Source organism: Manis javanica, chromosome 11, assembly GCF_040802235.1.
Source record: "Manis javanica isolate MJ-LG chromosome 11, MJ_LKY, whole genome shotgun sequence".
Classification (NCBI taxonomy): Eukaryota; Metazoa; Chordata; class Mammalia; order Pholidota; family Manidae; genus Manis; species Manis javanica.
In genome coordinates this window covers 48,218,237-48,238,907 of record NC_133166.1, presented here as the reverse complement: position 1 = coordinate 48,238,907, position 20,671 = coordinate 48,218,237, and the positions used below count along the sequence as shown (strand labels likewise).

The following is a 20,671-nucleotide window of genomic DNA, read 5'->3' as shown; positions in this document are numbered from 1 at the left end:
ATGCTGGATGACCTAAAACAAACCTCTAATATTTATCTAATATTCCTAAACAGTATGCTAATACTGCTATTTCTTGATTTATCTATGTTTAGATGTTATCATCTTCTCATTCTGAGAGATAAAGGTTTAGCTTCCTTAATCCACCACTTAATTTTTTTCTTCCCTGGTTTGTTAATGTACCAAGATATTATTACCTAAAATTATGTATCTTTGTATATTAGCAGGATCATATAAAAAGTACCATATATTACATATATATAATATGCATATACTTATTGCACATTATATAATATGCATATACATATATTAATATATATAACATTTAATCTTGGGCCTATTTTTAGTAGCAATAAATAAAAAACATGTTATAAAAAAATATTTTATAAGTAATAACATACTAACATTTCTTAAACTACTTTTTCTTTTTTTCTGCTTTCTACTGAAAACATTTCAGTCCTCAGCCCAGTCTCCAGGATAGGCTTGGAGATATGAATTATTTGAAAGATAGAAATAATGAAGTAGACAAGATTGTGCTCACAGGTAGACGTAAATAGCTTAAATAACATTACAACCAATAAATAACATTTTTAGATGCTTCTCTTGATGTCTAGGCAGTCAATTTCTCAAATTTTTTTTCATTTACTTCTTCATAGGATACATATTTCATTAACAAATCAAATATCCAATGCATTGCTTTTATTACACTGTCATTAGTTGTCATATTTCTTAAAATCCTAGAAGCTTGGGGAAGAGATGGCAAATGGCAGATTAATATCTAAACTTTGTTTACTTGTTCATTAACCACTTAAGCAGTCATCAAATACTTTTTCATGATTTCTTTTAAGCACTTAGCAAATGTAATTTAGTGAAACAGGCAAATTAATTCTGATTTCATTATGATTTTCACTGTTTTTGTTTTGATTTTAAGCTATGAGTTATATTAATAACATATTTTATTCTATACAATACTATACACCCTACAAAAATGTTAAGATATTTATGCTGCAATCCAGGTAACATTGTGTTGCAATCTAAATTTATACCTGAATAAAATTGTATTTTTTCTCCTTCTAATCCACAACTTCAGTGCTGGCATCTAGAGTTAATTTTAAAAGTGGTTTTAATACTTAAAAGTCTTTTGAAAGTCTTCTAAAATTCGGCAGTCTCAACAAAATGTTTTTGTCTGACTTCCTTTTTCAATCTCTGTGAATTTACAGCAAACAAATGTTTTTAATCTGGAATCTCTAGCCATAAATCAAGAATGAATAAAACACTAACTGCCTTATCCTGAAGTGCACATTTTCAGTTATATATAAAATTCCTTAAAGCATAATATAAATATTTTACTATGTTTCCTAAACTATTAATCAGTAAGTATTACAAAAACTAGGGTTGGATTCATTAAACAAAACTTGTAGGGTTTAGAAGAAAGGCTATTGTATATCTTTCTGTAGTCCTCTGTCTGGTCACTTTTACAGTCCTTGCTTGAATTGTAACATGTAATCATTTTGATAAGGTCTTTTATCTAGTCATGTAACCTCTGCTGCCTACTCTTTTCCCTAAACTACAAGTTTATCAATAAATCTGTAGCATTGTGTATGCTTTTTTCCCTCAACTGTCATTTTTAAGAAAAGTTATTTCTTAACTTTTTAGTTATTATCTAAACCAAAGTTATTTTTCAATTAACAATTTCTACCCAGGTAATTCCCAAACTGTTCTTTAGATAAAATTATGGATATTCTGTTTAATTTAAAAACAGTAATAGAAAATCTGATCCTTAAAGTGACGTCTTCTCTGTTTAATCATCTATTTATCAACAAATCTGTAAATAAATAAAAATATATCTTATCTTCATGTGTAATCTAAATGTGAAGATAAAGGTAGGTATAAGAAATATTATGACTAAATTTAGAGATCTTTATGACATTTAAAATACCTGAAAAAAACTGATTAAATTCATGTCCTTACACAAAATATCTTTTATTTATTAGAGTTTTTGCTATCCTAAACTTCATTTTCTTTTCTACTATCATTCTGTATAAACTTTTCAGTATATCAAAATCAAAACATGCTAACATTCAGATTTCAAGTGGTTTACCTATTCCCTGAAGAAAAGGGATTTTTATTCATTCCTGGGATTTAAGACTTTAAATTTATTCTGCCCATTTCTCACCATACTGAATGATTTATTTCTAATAATTGATTGATTCACATTTTTATTAACACTCTTTAAATACTACCAGTTATGTAATTGTCCTGCCTGTCTTTCTGTTATATGCTAGGGAAAACATGAGTAGGGAGTGAGGTGGTAAGCCAGTGGAGAGTGGAATTTAATAAAGAAAAGATCTTGCCTACTTGCCTCGCCTAGAGTGTTCATTTTGCTTTTCTGATTGCCCATTCTATTCATGTTACTTGTTTGCATGTTGCAGTTGGACTTTTGATGTCAATCTACATAGCTTTGGCTAGTTTGACCACACTCAAAGTCCACAGATTTTTATTTAAGCTACCCCAGGACAAGCAAGAGATATGTTTTGGTCTGCTTTTTTCTGTTCTAAACCCAAAGTTTGATTAATTTCTTGTCATTAAAAGGCCCTGCATGGGTGTGCATAAATGTGTGTATTTGTCTGTCCATCTCCCCCTTCTCTAACTCTCCTTACTATCCCCTCTCCACCACCACCTCCTTTTAAAACTAAGTTTCTCTTTTTATTAAAGTGTTACCTGTACATAGTTTAGAAAGCAAAAAGTATATTTGTGGATGTATTCCTTCCCTTATTGGCTGCCCATTCCCAATTCTTATTTACCCTTTTAGCTGTTTCTTCTGATATTTCCTCTTAAGTTTCCAAATTTAAAATTTATATACCAGTCCTTATTTGGTTACATTTTTCCCATTTTAGATATCATCTAGTTATTTTTTATTTTGGGAAATAAGGATTTAGCTCCTTTACATTGTATGTACATTTCCCCCCTTCCTCATTGGGTCAAAACAGTTCTTTGCCTTTTTTAAATAAATGTCTAGAGTGTTCACATAAGTATTGTTCCCTGTTGAGTCAAGAAGTATGTAAATTCTTGTACAGCTTTACTGTCTATGTAGTATTTGCTTTTATTCCCCCCATTGTCTTCTTTTGATTCTTCCTTATTTTACAGAAATGCATCCTTCAAAAGATTCTGGAAAGTAGGTGAATAAGAAGTAAAATTTTTTGAAACAATGCATGTATGGCAATATCTTTATTTTCTTATTGTTTGACTGGGTGTAGAATAAGTTTTCTAAGAATTGTGAAGACATTGCTCCATTAATTTCTAGATTTCAGTGTTGCTATTAACTGTCATGCCACTTTAATTCTCCATACTTGGTGTGTGACTTTTTTTCCCAGGAAAATTTTGGGATTTTCCCTTTATCCTTGGTATTCTGAAATGTCAACAATGATGTGCTGTAGCTTTGGTCTTTCTAAGTCATTGTACTAAATAAATAATCTGTGGGGTTTTCCTTTCTGGAAACTTTTATCCTTTTGCTCTGAGAAATTTTCATATGTGTATTTATGCACATATATCTACACACCACACATACACATATATTCATACATATACCTCCATACATACTTTTCTTCCCTTGTTTCATCTTTGAAATGCTTATTAATCTGATGTTGGCTGTCCTGGATTGATACTCTAAATCTTTTTTCTGTGTTTTAGTATCTACCTCTTTTGGTTTCTTTGTTCTTTCTGGGAGATGTCCTCAACTTTAGACAACCTTTATTTTGATTTTTTTTCTTTTCATATTTTATATTTCTAAACTCTTTCCAATTCAGCATTTCTTTCCATAGCACTTTGTTTTGTTTCATGAAATGTGATAATTTCTCATCACTTTGAAGATACTGATATGGTTATTCTTCTATTTCTACATTGTAAATTTCTGTTAAGTTGTGTAAAATGAATATATACTACTCCTTTGTGTGAACTCCTTAACTTTGTTCCTGATTGCCTATTTTCTCCCACTTTTTTTTTCCTGTGTGTAGTTGTATGTCCTGATTATCATACTGGAAAACATATCCTCAAATACCTCCTGACATGGTTGTGTTCTCTATACAAATGAAATAAGGTCTTTCAGCCAATGAGCTTTGCTCCTTACGGTGATCTCCAGAAAAAAATAGTTCGGGGGAACCTAAAAATGTCAATACTTAAGTCTTCTTTTATTGTTTTTGTTTTCTGTGATTTCAAGTCTCTCCTCCCCACCACAGTTTTTTGCTTATGGGGACTGTATGTATATGCTTTCATTTGTGTTGGTGGATTTTTGTTTTTTCAAAACTGGGATCATGCTATACATAACATTTGTATACTACTGCATTTAATGAATATTCTACCATATCTTCAGGTAATCTACAAAATATGACTTTAAATAAGTGTAATTTATGAATGTCTCATCTTTTATTTAGCTGTTAATCCTAATTGATTTAATTTTCCCTGTGGTAAGGACTCAGCATTGTGTAGTGGTGAGGAACATGGCATCTGGATTACCTGACGGCCTGAGTTTGTATGCCAGCTCTTCATTCTTTTATATTATCCTTTTACTGGTCTAGTGAGTTTCCTCTGTACATATTAGAAGCATGCTTTTGCTAAACTTGCTGATAATCAAGTAGAAATTAAGTTTTAGAAATAAGGGGGGAATGCATTCCTTTTCATGAGTCTGACAGCCTAGGGAGGGTAGAAAAGGAACCAGAGCCACAACTAGTCTCAGCTAGAAACTTTGCCTCTTTGCCCAAGAGCTTTCCATCCATGTGTATTGTGGCCACCAGTGCCAGAAGCAAGACCCACAGGTTTAAACTCTTTCTGTTCAGTGTTCTGTCTACATTGATATAGCTGGGCCAGGTCTGAATGTTGGAGCCTTTTAGTGCTACTGCTAGTATTCAGATATTGACATTTTACTGTATCCCATAGCCTTGTCTCACCCTTTTTTCTCCTACCCCACCTACTGTTTTATCCCTTTTCCTAATTTAAGGGACTTCAGTGGCGTTCTGCCAGTATCTTTTACCTAATTCCCAGGAATAACACTGAAGGCTGAAGCAAGGGAATATAAATTATTCTACCCCAAACCTTCCTTTATTCCAGTTCTAGCTACACAATAGCTTTCATAAGTCCTCTGATGTCCTGGTGCACAGATGATACTCTCCCCTTATTACCAACATTGGGGAAAGTTTTCTCCTATTTTTCTTATATGATCATTGTAAAGGAAATCTGGAAAGGGAGCTAGATGCCTCTACTCAGGTCACAATTTTAGCTAAAACTGGTTGTCTTTTGCAAGTTAACCCTCATATCCCTTCTTGTATTATGTATTTTTCTAAAGCAAAATACATAAGTTGAAGCCATCTAGGTGCTGGTTCTTCTACTGGGAAGTTCTTCAAGTAGTCAGTGCCTATCTTTCTCCCCTATCAAAAAGAAAAGGTCCTAATAGCATGTATATCATTTATTATTTGATCAAAATGCATTCATTACAGGACCACATTTTGTGTTTTCAAGCTTCACTAAACATGGATTAAAATGTATCACCTCCCTTTTAAGGACATGTATGCAACTTAGAGCCATTTCCTACTTAGCCTCACTCCCCTTCTTTCTTTTTCCCTACCCCAGCATGGTAATAACACCCATCATCTCTAAATAAGGAATCCTATCCTCAAACTCCCAAGAGTATCTGCTGCCTCAGGTTCATGAGTGTCCAAACTAGAGAAGGATGGAAGTAGGTTCCAAGGCACCTGCCTTTCCTTGGATCAGGAGAGGAAAGGACCTCAAGCCTAATGAGTGGGGATTGGGAAAGAAGGAGATGTCAGTGCCAAATTTGGGGGAATGACATCTAGTACTTTTGAAATTTTCTGTAATTGTGCTTGTGGAAATGGTGCATAGTTCACAGAGAGTTGTCAATTTCTGTTAAGTTGTGTAAAATGAATATATACTACTCCTTTGTGTGAACTCCTTAACTTTGTTCCTGATTGTCAAGGAGCTTATTACACCTGTGCGTGTCATTGAATATGTTCTGGATTTACTTTATATGATTTTTATTTGGTTATTTGATTACAACACCCTTCCCATCTCTCTCCATTGCGCTGTTACAATTCTAGTCCAAGCTCTCATTATTCGTTGTCTGGACTGTAGCTATAGCTTTGTTACTAATTTCCCTGTTTCTTCTCTTGCCCATTCAAGTTCTGTTCTCCACCCAATCTTTTTTTAAAACATTAGTCAGATCACATTGTACCTTTGCTTAAAATCCTCCACAGATATTCATTTGCAGTTTGGAATAAATTCAAACCCTTATCTTGCTTATGAATCCCAACACAGGATGGTCCCTTTCAGTCTCTCTAGCCTCTTCTTATTTCTACTCTTCTTCTAACTCACTACATTTCAATCACTCTAGCCTTTCTTTTCCTTGAGCTCAACAAATTTATTGTTGCCACTAGGTCTTTACACTTACCATTTTCTCTGCCTTTCCCCAGATCTTCATAGGACTGGCTCCCTCATAGCCATTCAAGTCTCAGATCACATATCCTCACCTTAGAATTACCTTCCCTGGCCATCCTAATCAGTACTGCTCCTATCTCTCATCACTGAGAGATTTCACTTTTTTATTGTCTTTGTAACCTATTTGTCATAATTAACTTAGTAATATAATATTTTTCTGCCTCTTCCCCCTCAAAAATTTAACTTTAACTGTCTTGTTTACTACTATATTCTCAATATCTAGAAAAGGTCTAGAACATGGCAGGTACTGAATATTGAGTGAATGAACAGTTAATTCTTTTTATGCAGATTCAGTTCTCTTAGGTTGTTTCTCTTATACTATAGTGGACTGCTTTTTTCCTTGATAAATAAAATAAACGTGATGCTGGATTGAAAATAGTAGTAGTGATTTTTTCTTTTAAAAGCCTTGACATTTTGATTTTTGTTATTACATGGACATGAGTTTCAACAAGACATATTCACTCACATCTCATGGGCCATAATCATTTTAGGGCAATCGAAATGCAGTATATTTGTAATATATGTTGGAGAGTTAGAGTTCCAAGACATGATCTAGAAATAGCAAAATTTTTCAGTCCATAGCTTTTTACTACCCCCTATACATATATGAGTATATGAAGTAGGGGCTGGTTTTTTAAATGGACTCTGTAGAGAAAACTTGTTGTCCTCCCAAGTGGCTGCCAGTCTTTTCTCTTGCAATTTATGAGAGCATAACAATGCATTTTTAATTTCTTATTTACCCCTTCCTGCGCAGCACCCGCATTGCTGAAGTATTCCATTGGCAACCGTCATTCATTACAGTCCCCTTGTTCTGAAAGTCTAACTACATGATTCGTTTTCTAATTTTATGGAGGCTTTTTAAAAGAATTTATAATATGCCTCTAGGTTCCTCCTTTGTCATTTCCACTCCATAGACCCAAGAACTACAAAATCTTCTAGTATAGTATTTTCTGAGACTGAATCAGGAAACTACAACTGCCCCAAACCTTCCTTACTGGAAAGTTACTGCACATCCTCTAGTGGAAAAGTACAGCAGATCTTTTATAGACATAGGCCTAGCACATCTAATCGTTCTTATATCCTATTAAATTATATAGTACCTCTAACCCAGTATGCTCCAGTTTGCCATACCCACTTAAAGTATTCCATTACCTAACTAACTAAAGAATGATTATTTATTATATAACTGTATGTACATATATTCTGGAAGTCATAATCAAAAGGAAATTTAAATTGTGTTCTTTTTTAGTTTCATGGATAAGTGAAGTCATTATCCCTTTATAGTTAGTTAACTAAAGATTGACTGCTGAATTTTTATTTATGCTTTTAAATCTTGTTTTTGTTCTGGTTATCTCCTGAGCATTTCTTAGCAACTAGTCAACCTAAGTAGTCCTTAAACTGACCATCTATTTTCTCTCTTCCTATTTTATCTGTACTTGAAATTGAGAGGATAAAAAGAAAGGAACTCTCTGGGTTTGCATTTTGTACATGCTTTAAGTCTGTAGCATCTCTTCTTCCAGGCCCAGTAAAACAATGGTATATGAATTCACATTAGCTATCACATCTCCATGTTTCTTTTTCAAGTTACCATATGCTACCCAGAGAGCAGAATATGGCTAAAGACATGTCATTGCAACATTACTGTTGCTTTCATGACAAATTATTTGTCTGATCTTATCAAAATTTAATGTTGGGCATGTGTTTAGGTTATCCCAGAGAACAGATATTTCTTCAGTATTTATTGACGACTCCATTGTCATGCTCTTTACAAACAGTATGGGAAACTAGTCCACCATCATGGGATTTTGTCCAGTGTCAATCCAGAGGTTATCCCTTTCTAGTTATGTACAAGAAAAATAGTAACTCTGATTAATAGTAATCCTCATCTCTTGAGATTTCCTGTTCCATTGTGTTATAAGTTTTAAAATATTGTTATGAAACTTGTATTTTCAAGTAACACTTAGATGCGCTTCCTTTTACAATACCTTTGGTTTATATTACAACTTATCATCAGCCTTGATAAACTGGGTATCTGATAAACTGAAAGTGAGACATTGTTTGAAGTGTATTCTTTTAGTGATGTCTGTGCATTGGGTATTGATGGACTACTGGAAAGTAAAATCCCAACTATTCCTGTGACAGTAGTAATGCGAACAGTTGAAGCTTATTTCTACTTAGTACAGCCTTTCTTTGAACCCTAAGTATTTTATAGATATTAACTAATCCTAGAAAATTCCCTTTACATAAAAAGGTAATATCCCCCTTTATCTAGGCAGTATTAATGCCCACACTGTTTAAGTGAGTTGTGCAAGGTCACTCAGTGAGTTGGTGGAGAAGCCAGAAATAGAATCCAAGTCTCCTGACTCCCAATTCAGTTCTCTATCCTCGATATAGTTTTCTATCCTCTGTATACCTCTGCTGCCTCTCATGGGAAAAGAACTTAATCTTCCAGCTATTAATAGCCACCAAATTGGTGGTAGCAGCACAGTGAAGAAAAGTAACTGTCTTTACACTGCAGCATTACTATAAAAATATCTGGTAATGGAAAATTTGACAAATGTCATGTTAAAGGGAGTGGAAAATTATTTTAAGATCTGGATCTCATTTATCTAGTTCTCAGAAAAGTGAAATTCCTTATTAGAACAGGGGTCATATTTATTCCTGTTTTTAAATTGTATTTCCTAGAGGATAATTGTCAACTTAACCATAGCAGAGCCTATTGTCAACTAGAAATAATAAGAAATAATGCATCTATTGGCGATTGTTATAAGTATGTTTTCTAACTTGGTTGAAAGTTTGAATTGCTTTATTGAAGTATTTAACACTTCTTTTATTCATCTTTGAGTGTTATTTAAATTAGCATTATAAAGTAAATATACATCCACTGGGAATTTTATTGCATGATTTAAAAACGTGAGCGGAAATATGCATCATAGTTTGTTCCCTGGACAATACACTCCAAGCAAAGTTACTTCATGTCAGATACCATGAAGTTCACCAGAATGAAATAAGCAAAACAGAGGGGGGGAAAGTTAATTAAGAAATGCAAGATTAGCACACTGGAGCTGATCAAGCTTATTCTTATGTATGCAATCAGTTAATTATTTTATACATTTTAAAAAAGGTGTTTGAGAAGTGTTTATGTACTTAAATATTTAAGCATATTTGGTACTGTGGGAACTCATACCTGAGTTCAAAACAAAACAGTTTGTCTCTTAATTTTCTACCAAGGAACTCGAATTCACCTACTAAAAATCTCTGGATATTACTTTTCTGTTTAAAGATTACTAAAAGTGTTTAATCAGCAGAATGATATCAGAATTATGTTTTTAACTGCAAGTGTAAGAGAGGCAGGATTGGTGGAGGTTGGGAGATACAAGGAAAAGTTAAAAATTATAGTTATTTGGGACCCATGTGACTGATGAGGTAGTGGCAAGAGGATAATTAGAAATAAGAGTGTAGAATTAAATGACCAGAGGGTCAAGTACAGATCCTTAGGGAAATGTATATTTATACTGGATGGAAGAAGGCAAAGGTAAAAGAGATGTTGGAGAGGTAGTAGAGAAATCATTTTGAAAAGCTACAGAAGTTGCTGGATAGGGCCAAGAAAAGTTCTTCAAACTTGGTGGCCTCTTGACATTGGGAGACTTGCTTTTATAGAGTGATGAGGTCAAGTACGAATACTCTGAACTCTTCAAATTATTTACTTACCTTGTGTATTCATCTAATTTTTACAAACCTATGAATTATGTATGATAAAGGAACCAAATCAATCAAAGTGAATGCTTAATTAACTACCATACCTGAGATAGTAACAGATATAGTTCTTTAATTCGTCTAGGATTATACTGGTTATTGCCATTCTTATTAATTTAGGCTAGACTTCTACTCAAATAGTAATACACTGATGATATTTTATAATAGAACAAATTACTAATCTCTGCCTGTGAATGTTGAATACTTTTTTGTTATCTTTAACCTAAATTAAACATGAAACCTACAAATTGCTTATGTATTTTATTGAAATTGTTTGGAAATTTTTTTCATGTACCAATAACTCCAGAGAGTTATATCTGTAAATTAATAGTTATTAGCCATTTATTATTGATTTTCTGTTCTAGAACCTTTTATAATGAGTTGACTAGCTTAGTTATTAGTGATAAACTATGGTTTTTTGGCCTTTCTATTTTCTTTTAAGTCTTTATCAATTGGTGGAAAATATACTTTATTTGTATTTTTTTTAAATTGATGCAGTTATTGAAAAACTATTTAGGCAACATTACACTGCTTTTTTTAATTTTCTTGAACAGGCACATCTACAAGTGAATCTAATCTGCTTAAGAGTCCTCCACAGAAAAGAACCCGAAGAAAACTAGTGCCTTCTCCCTTGAAAGCAAGATATACCCAAAAGTGTACACTTCCTGAAACCATGAAGCTTAATGATTCTCTCAGCAGAGAACTTCATCCTACTTTCTATACTCCAGAAGATTGTGGGAAAACTTTTCGAAGTCCATCTGCAGTGACCTTATTAAAACCATCATCACATACTACAAATTTTCATGCCATGAGCTCAAATATAATCAGTGATAATTCTCTGAAAAGGTTATGTGAAGTAGATAACACTTTCAGCAGGACAAAAGAATATGGACAAGAGGATTTGGACTCTACATTTTCTATCTGTGAAGACCTAAGGAATTTGAAGAGTAAATTATCTAAACAGGAATCACTACCAAACAATAACATTTTACAAAGGTACCGAAAAAGAATATTTAATAATTCTTGTTACATTTTTTTTAGTTTTAAATTACTTGCTTCTTTTTTAGCATTAAGTCTATTTCATAGATACAGTATGCTATCTTGATTAGAAAAGTTAGTGTTTTACCTTCATTAAGTCTTAATTGTCTTTCTAAATATTAACCCATTAACAGTATTTTAAAGTCTTTAATATGATATCTTAACTTGACTGACCCTCATTAAGGTAGAAGAGACCTTAAGATATATTTAGTTTGTTCTTCATACTCTAAAGTTAGATTGTAAATGCCACCACCAGAGGATTACCATGTTTATTATTATTCATTAATATCTTCACTAAAGGAAATTCCAGTTTCTACTGGTGTTTAGCTAACCTCAGCTTACTCTGAAATAGTCATACATCTAAGGTGCAGTCGACTAGGTGTCATTCAAGCAAACAATGCTTCTCACTTCATCTGTATAATCACTACTAATCTAAATATAGGAAGTATGATACTTCCACCTCTCTGTGCTGTTAGGAATGTAGAACTCTCTTGATAGCAACTCTCCATGGTACATAAAAAAGAAAACCCCTGGATATAAACAAGAAAAGTTTTATAGTGTAAAATAATGTTTTCCTTTATGTATATATTAGTATGAAATGGTGTTCGAATTATGGAATTCTGTGCCCCCTTTTTCCTCCATAGTGCAAATCAAAATAACCTTTTAATTTTCATCATTTAATATACAGGCTTGCCCCTTCTACCTTGTCAACAAAACATCCTCTTCCTATACCAACTGTAGCACCATCCTACATGGCAATGACTACTGCTGCCCAAAGGAAACGAAAATTAACAAGGTATGATTAAAAAAAAATTGGTTCAGTCCTATGTAAAACCATCTTTATACTGTTTCCTAGAGCTTTTTTTCCTTGTTATTAGACTATCAATTCATACTTAAGCATAGGTATAATAAACTGCTATAAATGTATAAATGCAACACTAGATTTATATTGTCAAAGAGAGATCTTGATAAAGCCCAAGTGTTTCACTTGATATTTACATAAGGTATTCCATATTTCAAATTATTAAAAGTAAATTGAAAAGTCTTCTGGCCTTCGAAAATGTCATTTAATGTTTTACTTTTCTGGTGGCAGTTTTTACTCATTTGATATTTTTATTAAGACATTAATGAATTTCTTTTGTCTTTATATTATTTTAATGGATTTTGATATATGACTAAAATGTAATGAGTTAAGAGACTCCTATTTGTAGCTGTGAGAGTATAGTTTGTATTGAACCAAGCCACCCATCAAGAACAATTAAACGAGCTTGTAAAATACAACTAAGAGCTGCTTGAAGGCACTGAAAAACAATCAAGGCAGTGAGGAGTTGAGGGTCCAAGATTCCAGAGAAAAGGAAAACAAGCTGTGGAGAGCCAGGCCTTCTCTGCCTCTTTTTTTCCCCTCAGTGTTTGCCAACTTATGGCATCAACTACAGAGGCCATGCATAAAAGGGAAACCTAGAGCTATCGGCAGTCTCATTGAGCTAGAGAAAAAAATCATCCTGTGTACTTTTGCACTCAAGATGTTTTCTCAAGTTCTAATCTCTGTGGAGTAAGAGGCAACCTGAAAGTGGCTGCTAAGAGACTAAAACGTATTAAGCAGAGCTTTGACATTGTCATGGGGCTGGAACACAAAAATTGTTCAGGAATCATCATGGAGAAAAGACTTGTTAAATACTCAGAATTTTATTTGAGACCCCCCGAAGGCCTGTGCTCTAAGAGTAGGACAAACTAGAAATGACCCAGTTCTTGAAAACCTGAAAGAGACTTTAGACCAACTCAGTCTCTCTTTGGGTCAAGGTGGTCTATTTCTCTTCTGCCTGCTGCTAGAAGAAAGTCAGATTGTCTCTGGAAAAATATACCATCCAGAGCCTCCTCTGAAGTTTTTCATTTACAGTGTTTAGCACTTAAGCAAAATTTACCAAGTATACCAAGAGACAGGACAACATGATTGAAAAATCAAGAGAAAAAAAAATTAGAGAAGCAATGATCCATAAAGTGGAACAGATTTGAGATTATCAGATGAGGACTTTAAAGATTTAACTGTGATTAAGTTCAACAAAATAGATGATAATTTCTCAAAGAACTGGATTCTATCCAGTTGAATCAAATGGATAGTCTAGAACTGAAATAATAGAATTTACTGAAGGTAAGAGCTCAATGAATCCATTTAACAGATTAGGCGTAACTGAAAAGAGTAGTTTAGTGTACAGAGAAACAGTTTGATAGAAAAATGCCCAAACTGATGTGCAAAGGAATAAAAAGAAAGAAAATATAGAGTGAAACAGACATATGGGGTACAATTAAGAAGGTTTAGCATGTGTGTATTTTGAGTCCCAGAAAGAAATGAGAAAAAGAAGGGGAGAAAACAGTATTGCAGAAGATACTGGCTAATAATTTTCCAAAACTGACAAAGGATAATAAAAGAAATTTGAGAAGTGCTAGCAACCACAAGCAGCATTAATACAAAGAGAAGCATACCTAGGTACATAGCAGTAAAACAATTAAAAATCAGAGACTAGAAAAATAGCTTAAATACAATGAGTTGTGACAGAGAAAATATAGTGAATGGTTATATATTTAAAATGGATCTGACTTCCTCTACTTCTTTTTCTTTGACATGTGATTATGAGAAGAAGAGTTTTAGATTTTAAGATAACTCTTTTTAAGTTTTCTATTTTCTACCATGGACCTGTTATCATTTGGGCTGATGTAAACAAATTTATAAATAGCCTATTTATTTATGCCATATCAAGTATTATCTCATAGGTGCCTTTAGGATCCTTCCTTCCCCCTCCAAAGATAGAGCAGAACCTTGGAATGTGTAAATTGAAAATTCATCGATTAATTTTCCCTGAATGTCTCTTGATGGTCCATGACATTTAAAATTTTGTGTTTTGCTGTGGCACAAATTTGAATTATGCAATTAGTCTGGCTCATGTATGGGAATCAGTCACTAAACTAGTGAGCCTCACTAACCAACAGCATCTTTTTCATCCATTCTATCACTATTTTTCACTGTCAATTGTATTGTTCTCTCAACTAATTATTGTTGGTGACTTTTCTGGTTCTTCACTGGTAGAATGCTCTGTTTTCTTAACTAGGATGTGGCCAAAATTTACACTTAAGAATAATTTGTAAGTGTAAACATAGGCATTGTCAAAATAAAATGGTTTTTCAAGAAATGTCCAGGTATGTAAAATTGTCTACTTAGAGTGTTTTTAGGTGAGTTCAAGGGCCTCCACATGAGCAACTAATATTGTGAAACAGTATTAAAGGACATCTAAAGAAAGAAAAATTTCTCATAGCCTATTAATTGCTCTATTACATTCCCTCTGGTACCAATAATTAGATCCTGCCATTAACTAAGGTTAAAAGAGATTAATGCTAGAAATGTACATAATTACTTTTTTAAAAAAATCTTCCTTTTCCCCAATTAAAGCTACATGAGCTTGAGAGTAATAAACCCTGGTATTTTCCACTTAGCAACTTTATGTACATATTTAGGTGTGTGAATATTCTAATACAGTTTTTTGAAATGAAGAAGGGAAGGCTCTAGGTCTCCATGTTTTTCCCTCTGAAAAACAAATATTATAATCAAAACCACTGGACAGTCCAAAAAGCTACCAAAATGAATATTTTAATTTCTACTTAAATTGAGAATATTAGATTTTCAACCATTTCAATTCATTTAATATCACTATAGCAGACTTGTTTTTATATATATATATATGTCAGACTGTTTAACTAAATGCATCAGTCTGCCAAATATACAAATACAATATGTATCTATAAATTTTTACTTATGAATTATAAGAATCAGAGTTTGGGCTTATTGTTTGCTTTCTTTTTATTTGATTGCTTTTTGGTTTATTTGTTCCACAGTATTTCTTAGCACCCAAAATTGGCCCCACATTTTCCATACATTTTTGGTTTATTTTGAAAGATCTCTAGTAGTTCCAGCTAGAAATTATCTCAACCAGAAGAATATGAGATATGCATTACACTTATTAAGTAGGAACATTCTTCCTATGTAAGGGAACAACAAGCTAAGTCTTAACTTTTATTAATAGTTATGGAAATATATTTGGCACACAACTAGAAGAGTCTTTAGATTTCTTAATGTAGTCTTTCACATAATTTGAAGTTTCAGTCATACTAATTTTAGGTAATTTTTGTTTTATCTAACATAAATCTAATAAATTTATAACATGTTAAACATTTCATCAGCAAATGGTTTTATCTAAATCCTAAAAATGCTTGAGTATATTTTACTTTCATATAAATATATAACTTATTTTATAAGGCTCATTTCATTCCCAGAAATATGAGTTTTATTCAAATAGATTTATTCAAAAGCCTAATTTTCAAGAAATTTTCAAAAAAAATTTTTAAATCTTTGAGTGAAAAACAAAGTTCCTAGAACTAACCAAAGTGAAGAATCATACCAAAAAATAATAAAGGCAACTTTAGGATAAATGGTAGGAAAAAACACAGTTAACAAAATGACAGTGACATTGCTCTTTATACTTGAAGAAATAAAGTCATCAAATGACCAAAAAGAATTTTTTGCCTTAGTCATATATTATCAAAAACTATTTATTATACATACATGTGTTAGCTAAAAAGGATGTTTTGTATCTAAAACAATTGTAGCAACTTAGTTTTTTAGCACCATTTAGGATTAGAGAATTTCTACAACTGAATTTGTTTACTTTTGTAACACTGGTACTTCTCTGTAACCATTTTGAGTAGGTATCATTTGCATTCTTGAACGTAATAGGCAAAATCACCATTATGAACACCATAATCATTTCTTCTAATAGGCTCTAGAAAATTGAGGTACATGGGTTGAGTTATTTTTCTCAGTACTCAATGTGGTTATGCCTATTTTTCTTTACTATCATATTAAATTGCTATTTCTGACTACTTTCAATGAGCATACAACTAACCCGTCTTCTCCCTGCCACAGACATCCGCCTGTCACATTAGTTTACCACATGGGTAGGATTGCTAGAAGAGCAAGTTGTTACCACAAAAGGGAGGCCTCCAATTTTTAATCCACTGACAAATTGTAAAATCGTATAAAATAGCTTGGTTAGTCAGAAATTCCCAAAAGTCAACTTATTTGAATCAGTGTGGAGGGAGGATATTCATCTCCCACTTGGCCTATAAAATCCTGCCTGTTAAACCAATCCCCTGATCCTATTTAAGTCTAGGAAGGTTTGGATTGCTGGTTTTCAAGGCCCAGATCAAACTCATCCACAAAACCTTTGTTTTTCTTTCCTCTAAACTTGGGAACCTACAGCATCTTACAGTTTGAAAACCTGTTGCACTGTTTTTTACTGTACCAAGTATTATTTTGTGTATTTGTCTTATGTTCCCCCCTCCCCACCATATATCCATTATGTAAGTTTTCAGGACAGAGGTTGTTTGTGCTTTACTTATTTGTATATCCCATAACATGAGGCCATAATAGGTGTTGAGTAAAATGTCAATTCAGATTGAGTTAGAAAATTGACCTATTAGTAATATGAGATTGATACAAATTTTTTAAGATAAAACAAATGAAAATAGGTCATTCTTTTAATTTCAGTTTCTATAATTGTAATAATGTTAAAAGAGATTTCTCTCTGTTATGAGGCTTTGATTTAAAAACAAGGTTTCCAGACAACTCACTTGTTTATATCCCCCAGATCATGTAATATGACCTTAGTTTTTCACCTCTTGGAGTTTGTTCTTTATCTCTACACTTTGAATAACAGTGCTTTGTATTAGAAAGCTAGCAGAGCACCCTGGAAATGTTTGTTAAAGTATTGTTGCGCCTGCAATCATAATCTCTGATCTGAACAAACATCTTTAAAATGATGCACAGCTAAATTTCCCTATGGGCCAAAAAGTATTTAGTACCTCCAATTACACTATGGAATTTTACAACTTGATATTTTAATATTTCACTTTTTCTTTAATCTTTATTGCATGTAGAATATATATTAGAACTTAGAGATATGAAAATGTTTTACTAAAATAAAAATTTTCCCCCTCAAGTTCTGCATCAAATACTTCATTAACTACTGAAGTAAATTCTGGATTTGCCAAACGTGTTGGACAAGATAATTCAAGTAATACCCACTTAAAAGAAAACAGACCAACAGGGGGTATGTCTCAGCTTTTATTCTAATATTGACAACATAATTACTTATGTATAATATATTACATTTTTTACAGTGTTTTCATAAGAATCTCTTGTTTATCTACTCCTCTTTATTATAAGTGAGATTATCCATATTACAGATAAGAAAACTTAAGATAGAAAATAGAAACCCTTGCCAAAGATCATGCAGATATTTCTTGGTGGGGCCAGAACTCAGAACTGAATCTCCTAACTACTTTGTATGACTGTTCTTTTACCCATTCTGCCTCATTTGAAGAATTGGTAAATAATTTAACTAATTGAAATAATTGGCTAAATGTATTATTAATAGGTTAGTGGTTAAGTATATTTTACAGGTAAACTGTATCTACTTGAAATTTTCCTCAGCCTATTATTATCTTTAATAGTTTGGCCTCTGATTCATTTGTACAATTATTCCCAGGCTCCAGTCTGTACCTAGTTATAACCATATTGTAACTCCCATTAACAAGTTGAAAAAGATGCTGATAGAGAGGACTATGTCCCCTCAGTTTTACATGGGGGTGACATGAGTCCATGGTAACAAAACCACATCCTTTTTAAAAGCAGAGATGTATAACACCAGTTTCTAGTCCTTTATGTCCAGCCCTGTGTCTGGCACTACAGTTCCTAAGACTTTTATCCAGAAAGTATTTATTTACTACGCATTCACTATGTGCTAGATTCTGTGATGAATATAAAGATCAAGACCCAGTTTAATTTCTTCTCTAAAGTAACTTAATAATTATAGTGCTTGGAATTTAAAGGGGTTTTACAGATAATGAGTGTTTCTAAGAATAATGTGGAAGTTAAATTGTTATTTTTTTGTGTCAATGCTCTCTCATTAGATCAGTATAAAATTTCTCAATAGTTTTAAATTATACTGATGAATCCTTGTGGTAACCAATGGCATATTTATGTTAAGTGGAAATTTCTTTCATGAAAATTTAAAAGTCAGTAAAGTCCTAAAAAGTAAAATTTACCATGATTATTTAGTTTAACATGCCATATTTAATAATGCTTAACAATGTGTATATGCAGTTAGCATACTTATGTACTCCCCCATTGTATATTTTCCAGGAAGTCATAATTCTGCAACCAAATGATAAATTTATGATACTTCTCAAAGAATTATTTTCTAAACCTAGTGTAAAATGCATCAAAAATCTCATGTGTAGAGAGGTAAATAAAGTTTGTGGAGAAAAAAGTAGGAGATATACTAAACTGCAGTGCTTGCCTTCAAAGAGGAAAGATGAGCCAAAGCTAGGTTACAAGATTACTTGTCATTAAGGATAATGGAGCACTTAGAAAAAGGTATTAGTTTAAGGGAAGATAACAGTTTATGTACATTGGGATATCCAAGTGAAAATGCCAGAATATACATCAGGAATTACTAGAAAAGTAAGAACTGGGACTGCCTTCCCAGAGTGTATTCAACTGAGTTCTCCAACTAACAGTGTACAAATAAAACAAAAATAAAGGAACATCATTGGGAAAGAAGGTAATTGCTATTTACTGAGCAGTAAGAAAAATAAGAAATGGTGTCAAGAGACTATGGGCCTCTAAAGCTAAAACCAAACATGAGCAAGAAGAAGGATGAGAGATTAGACTGATCCACAAAGTCAATGACACCCTTTTGTGACAACACTTTATAAAGTAGCAAATCATTGTGAAGACTGATGAAGAACCAGAAGAATGGACATAAATAGATGGAACACATTTGAGAGGTAGCAGTGAGAGGAGAAAGGGCTATGGGATCAGATCAGTACTTTGAAGTTTAAAAGCTCTAGAGAAATAATCCAAAGAATGGGAAACAACATTTTATATGATGCAAAAAAGAAAGGAAACAATGCTTTAGAAATAGTCTTTCATTAGTTCAAAAAGAACAGAAGTAAATGTAGGAGTTCATTCAGTGACTTCATATCACGTGGGGGTTTTTGATGTGTGCTCGCACACACACACACACTAAAACCTCAATTTGCAATAAGGGGAAATGAATTCCTACTTTTAAACCAAGAGTATTAATGTGTTTTCCATTGTTTTATATTTTAAATAATGAAAGTTAACAACCATGAATTTTAAGAATAAATTTTCCTTCTTTGATTATAGTTTTCAAAAATTTTTGTAAGTTGAATGAATGGTGAAAATTTTGAATGATAGTTTTACCGTATTTATATATCTTTTCATTCCTATTCTAGAATATAAAAGAAATATCCCTAGAACAAGGCCAAATATGGTCAGAAAATTTGGAGGAAGTATTTCAAAAGGAATCTAAGTCACTTCACAACAGAGGAAAATGAAGCTGACGTGTCTGCTCTTGCGGTCTTGTTTCCAGTGTCAGAAACTCCCCTAGATCTGGAAGAAGACCATCTTAAAGCCACTTCAGCAAGCAGAAAATGAAATTCTTTGAGTTTTTTGTTCTTTCGTATTCTAAGCAAATATAAAATTTCAACAGAAAAAGTTGTTTTAAGTTCCTAAAATATTTGCTATCCCTAAAAAATTCCAAGTTAGCATGGTGGCAGCTCAATTCTACTCTACTGCCACAAGTTGATTAGGACATTTTAAAAACAATAGTGAGTTAAATTATCCTACTGTTTTTTTGAAAATAAGGAGAATTTAGAAGTTATAAAAGTATAGCGCAGGATGTATTTGGTTTTAAGTTATTTTAATCATATATGACTTTCCTTTTCAAAAATACTTTGATGTACAACTGTACAAATATGTGCCCATAAAGTCATTGTAAATATTATTTAAATAGTCTTCATGAATAAAATACTAATATTTTTCCTTGCTACTCAGTGTATTAAAGATGAAGATTTTATAATGTTTGCTTTTCTGTCTCATTACTACCCCTTACACACTTTCAACTATTATTTTATATAAAATGTGAATTTTATAGATTTTTATTTTAGATTTGATCAAGGTATATAGCACTAGAACCAAGTCTGAAAATAATCCTTAGTGAGAAATATTCTAATCATTCCTTCTACTGTAAGAAGTACATGAAACTACAACTTAGTCATATATCCTTGTTCACTTGCCTTGTTCATCCTGTTTGTCTTCTGTTTACAACACATATTTTGTCAAATACACTTTTAATTGTATGTGGCCTAGGAGCCAAAAGTCAGCAGCCATTAAACAACCTGTTGAAACATTTTAGGCCTTTAGTTAGTCAAGTTTTAAACTTAAAATCTGGTTGGGAGA

At 32.6% G+C, this 20,671-nt stretch overlaps 1 protein-coding gene across 4 annotated transcripts in view; it reads left to right on the top strand.

The window, feature by feature from the left end:
* Window positions 1-20,276, top strand: part of KIF18A (kinesin family member 18A) — a 77,962-nt gene extending 57,686 nt beyond the window's left edge. For 3 of the 4 annotated variants that reach the window (XM_017672775.3, XM_073216349.1, XM_073216351.1), the window contains exons 14-17: window positions 10,812-11,253; window positions 11,984-12,091; window positions 17,344-17,453; window positions 19,666-20,276. In XM_017672775.3, coding sequence (XP_017528264.2) covers window positions 10,812-11,253; window positions 11,984-12,091; window positions 17,344-17,453; window positions 19,666-19,742 — 737 coding nt within the window. In that variant the 3' untranslated portion in view covers window positions 19,743-20,276. The remainder of the gene's footprint in view (window positions 1-10,811; window positions 11,254-11,983; window positions 12,092-17,343; window positions 17,454-19,665) is intronic. The other variant, XR_012122664.1, reaches the window with a different exon arrangement.
* The last annotated feature ends 395 nt before the right edge of the window (window positions 20,277-20,671 follow it).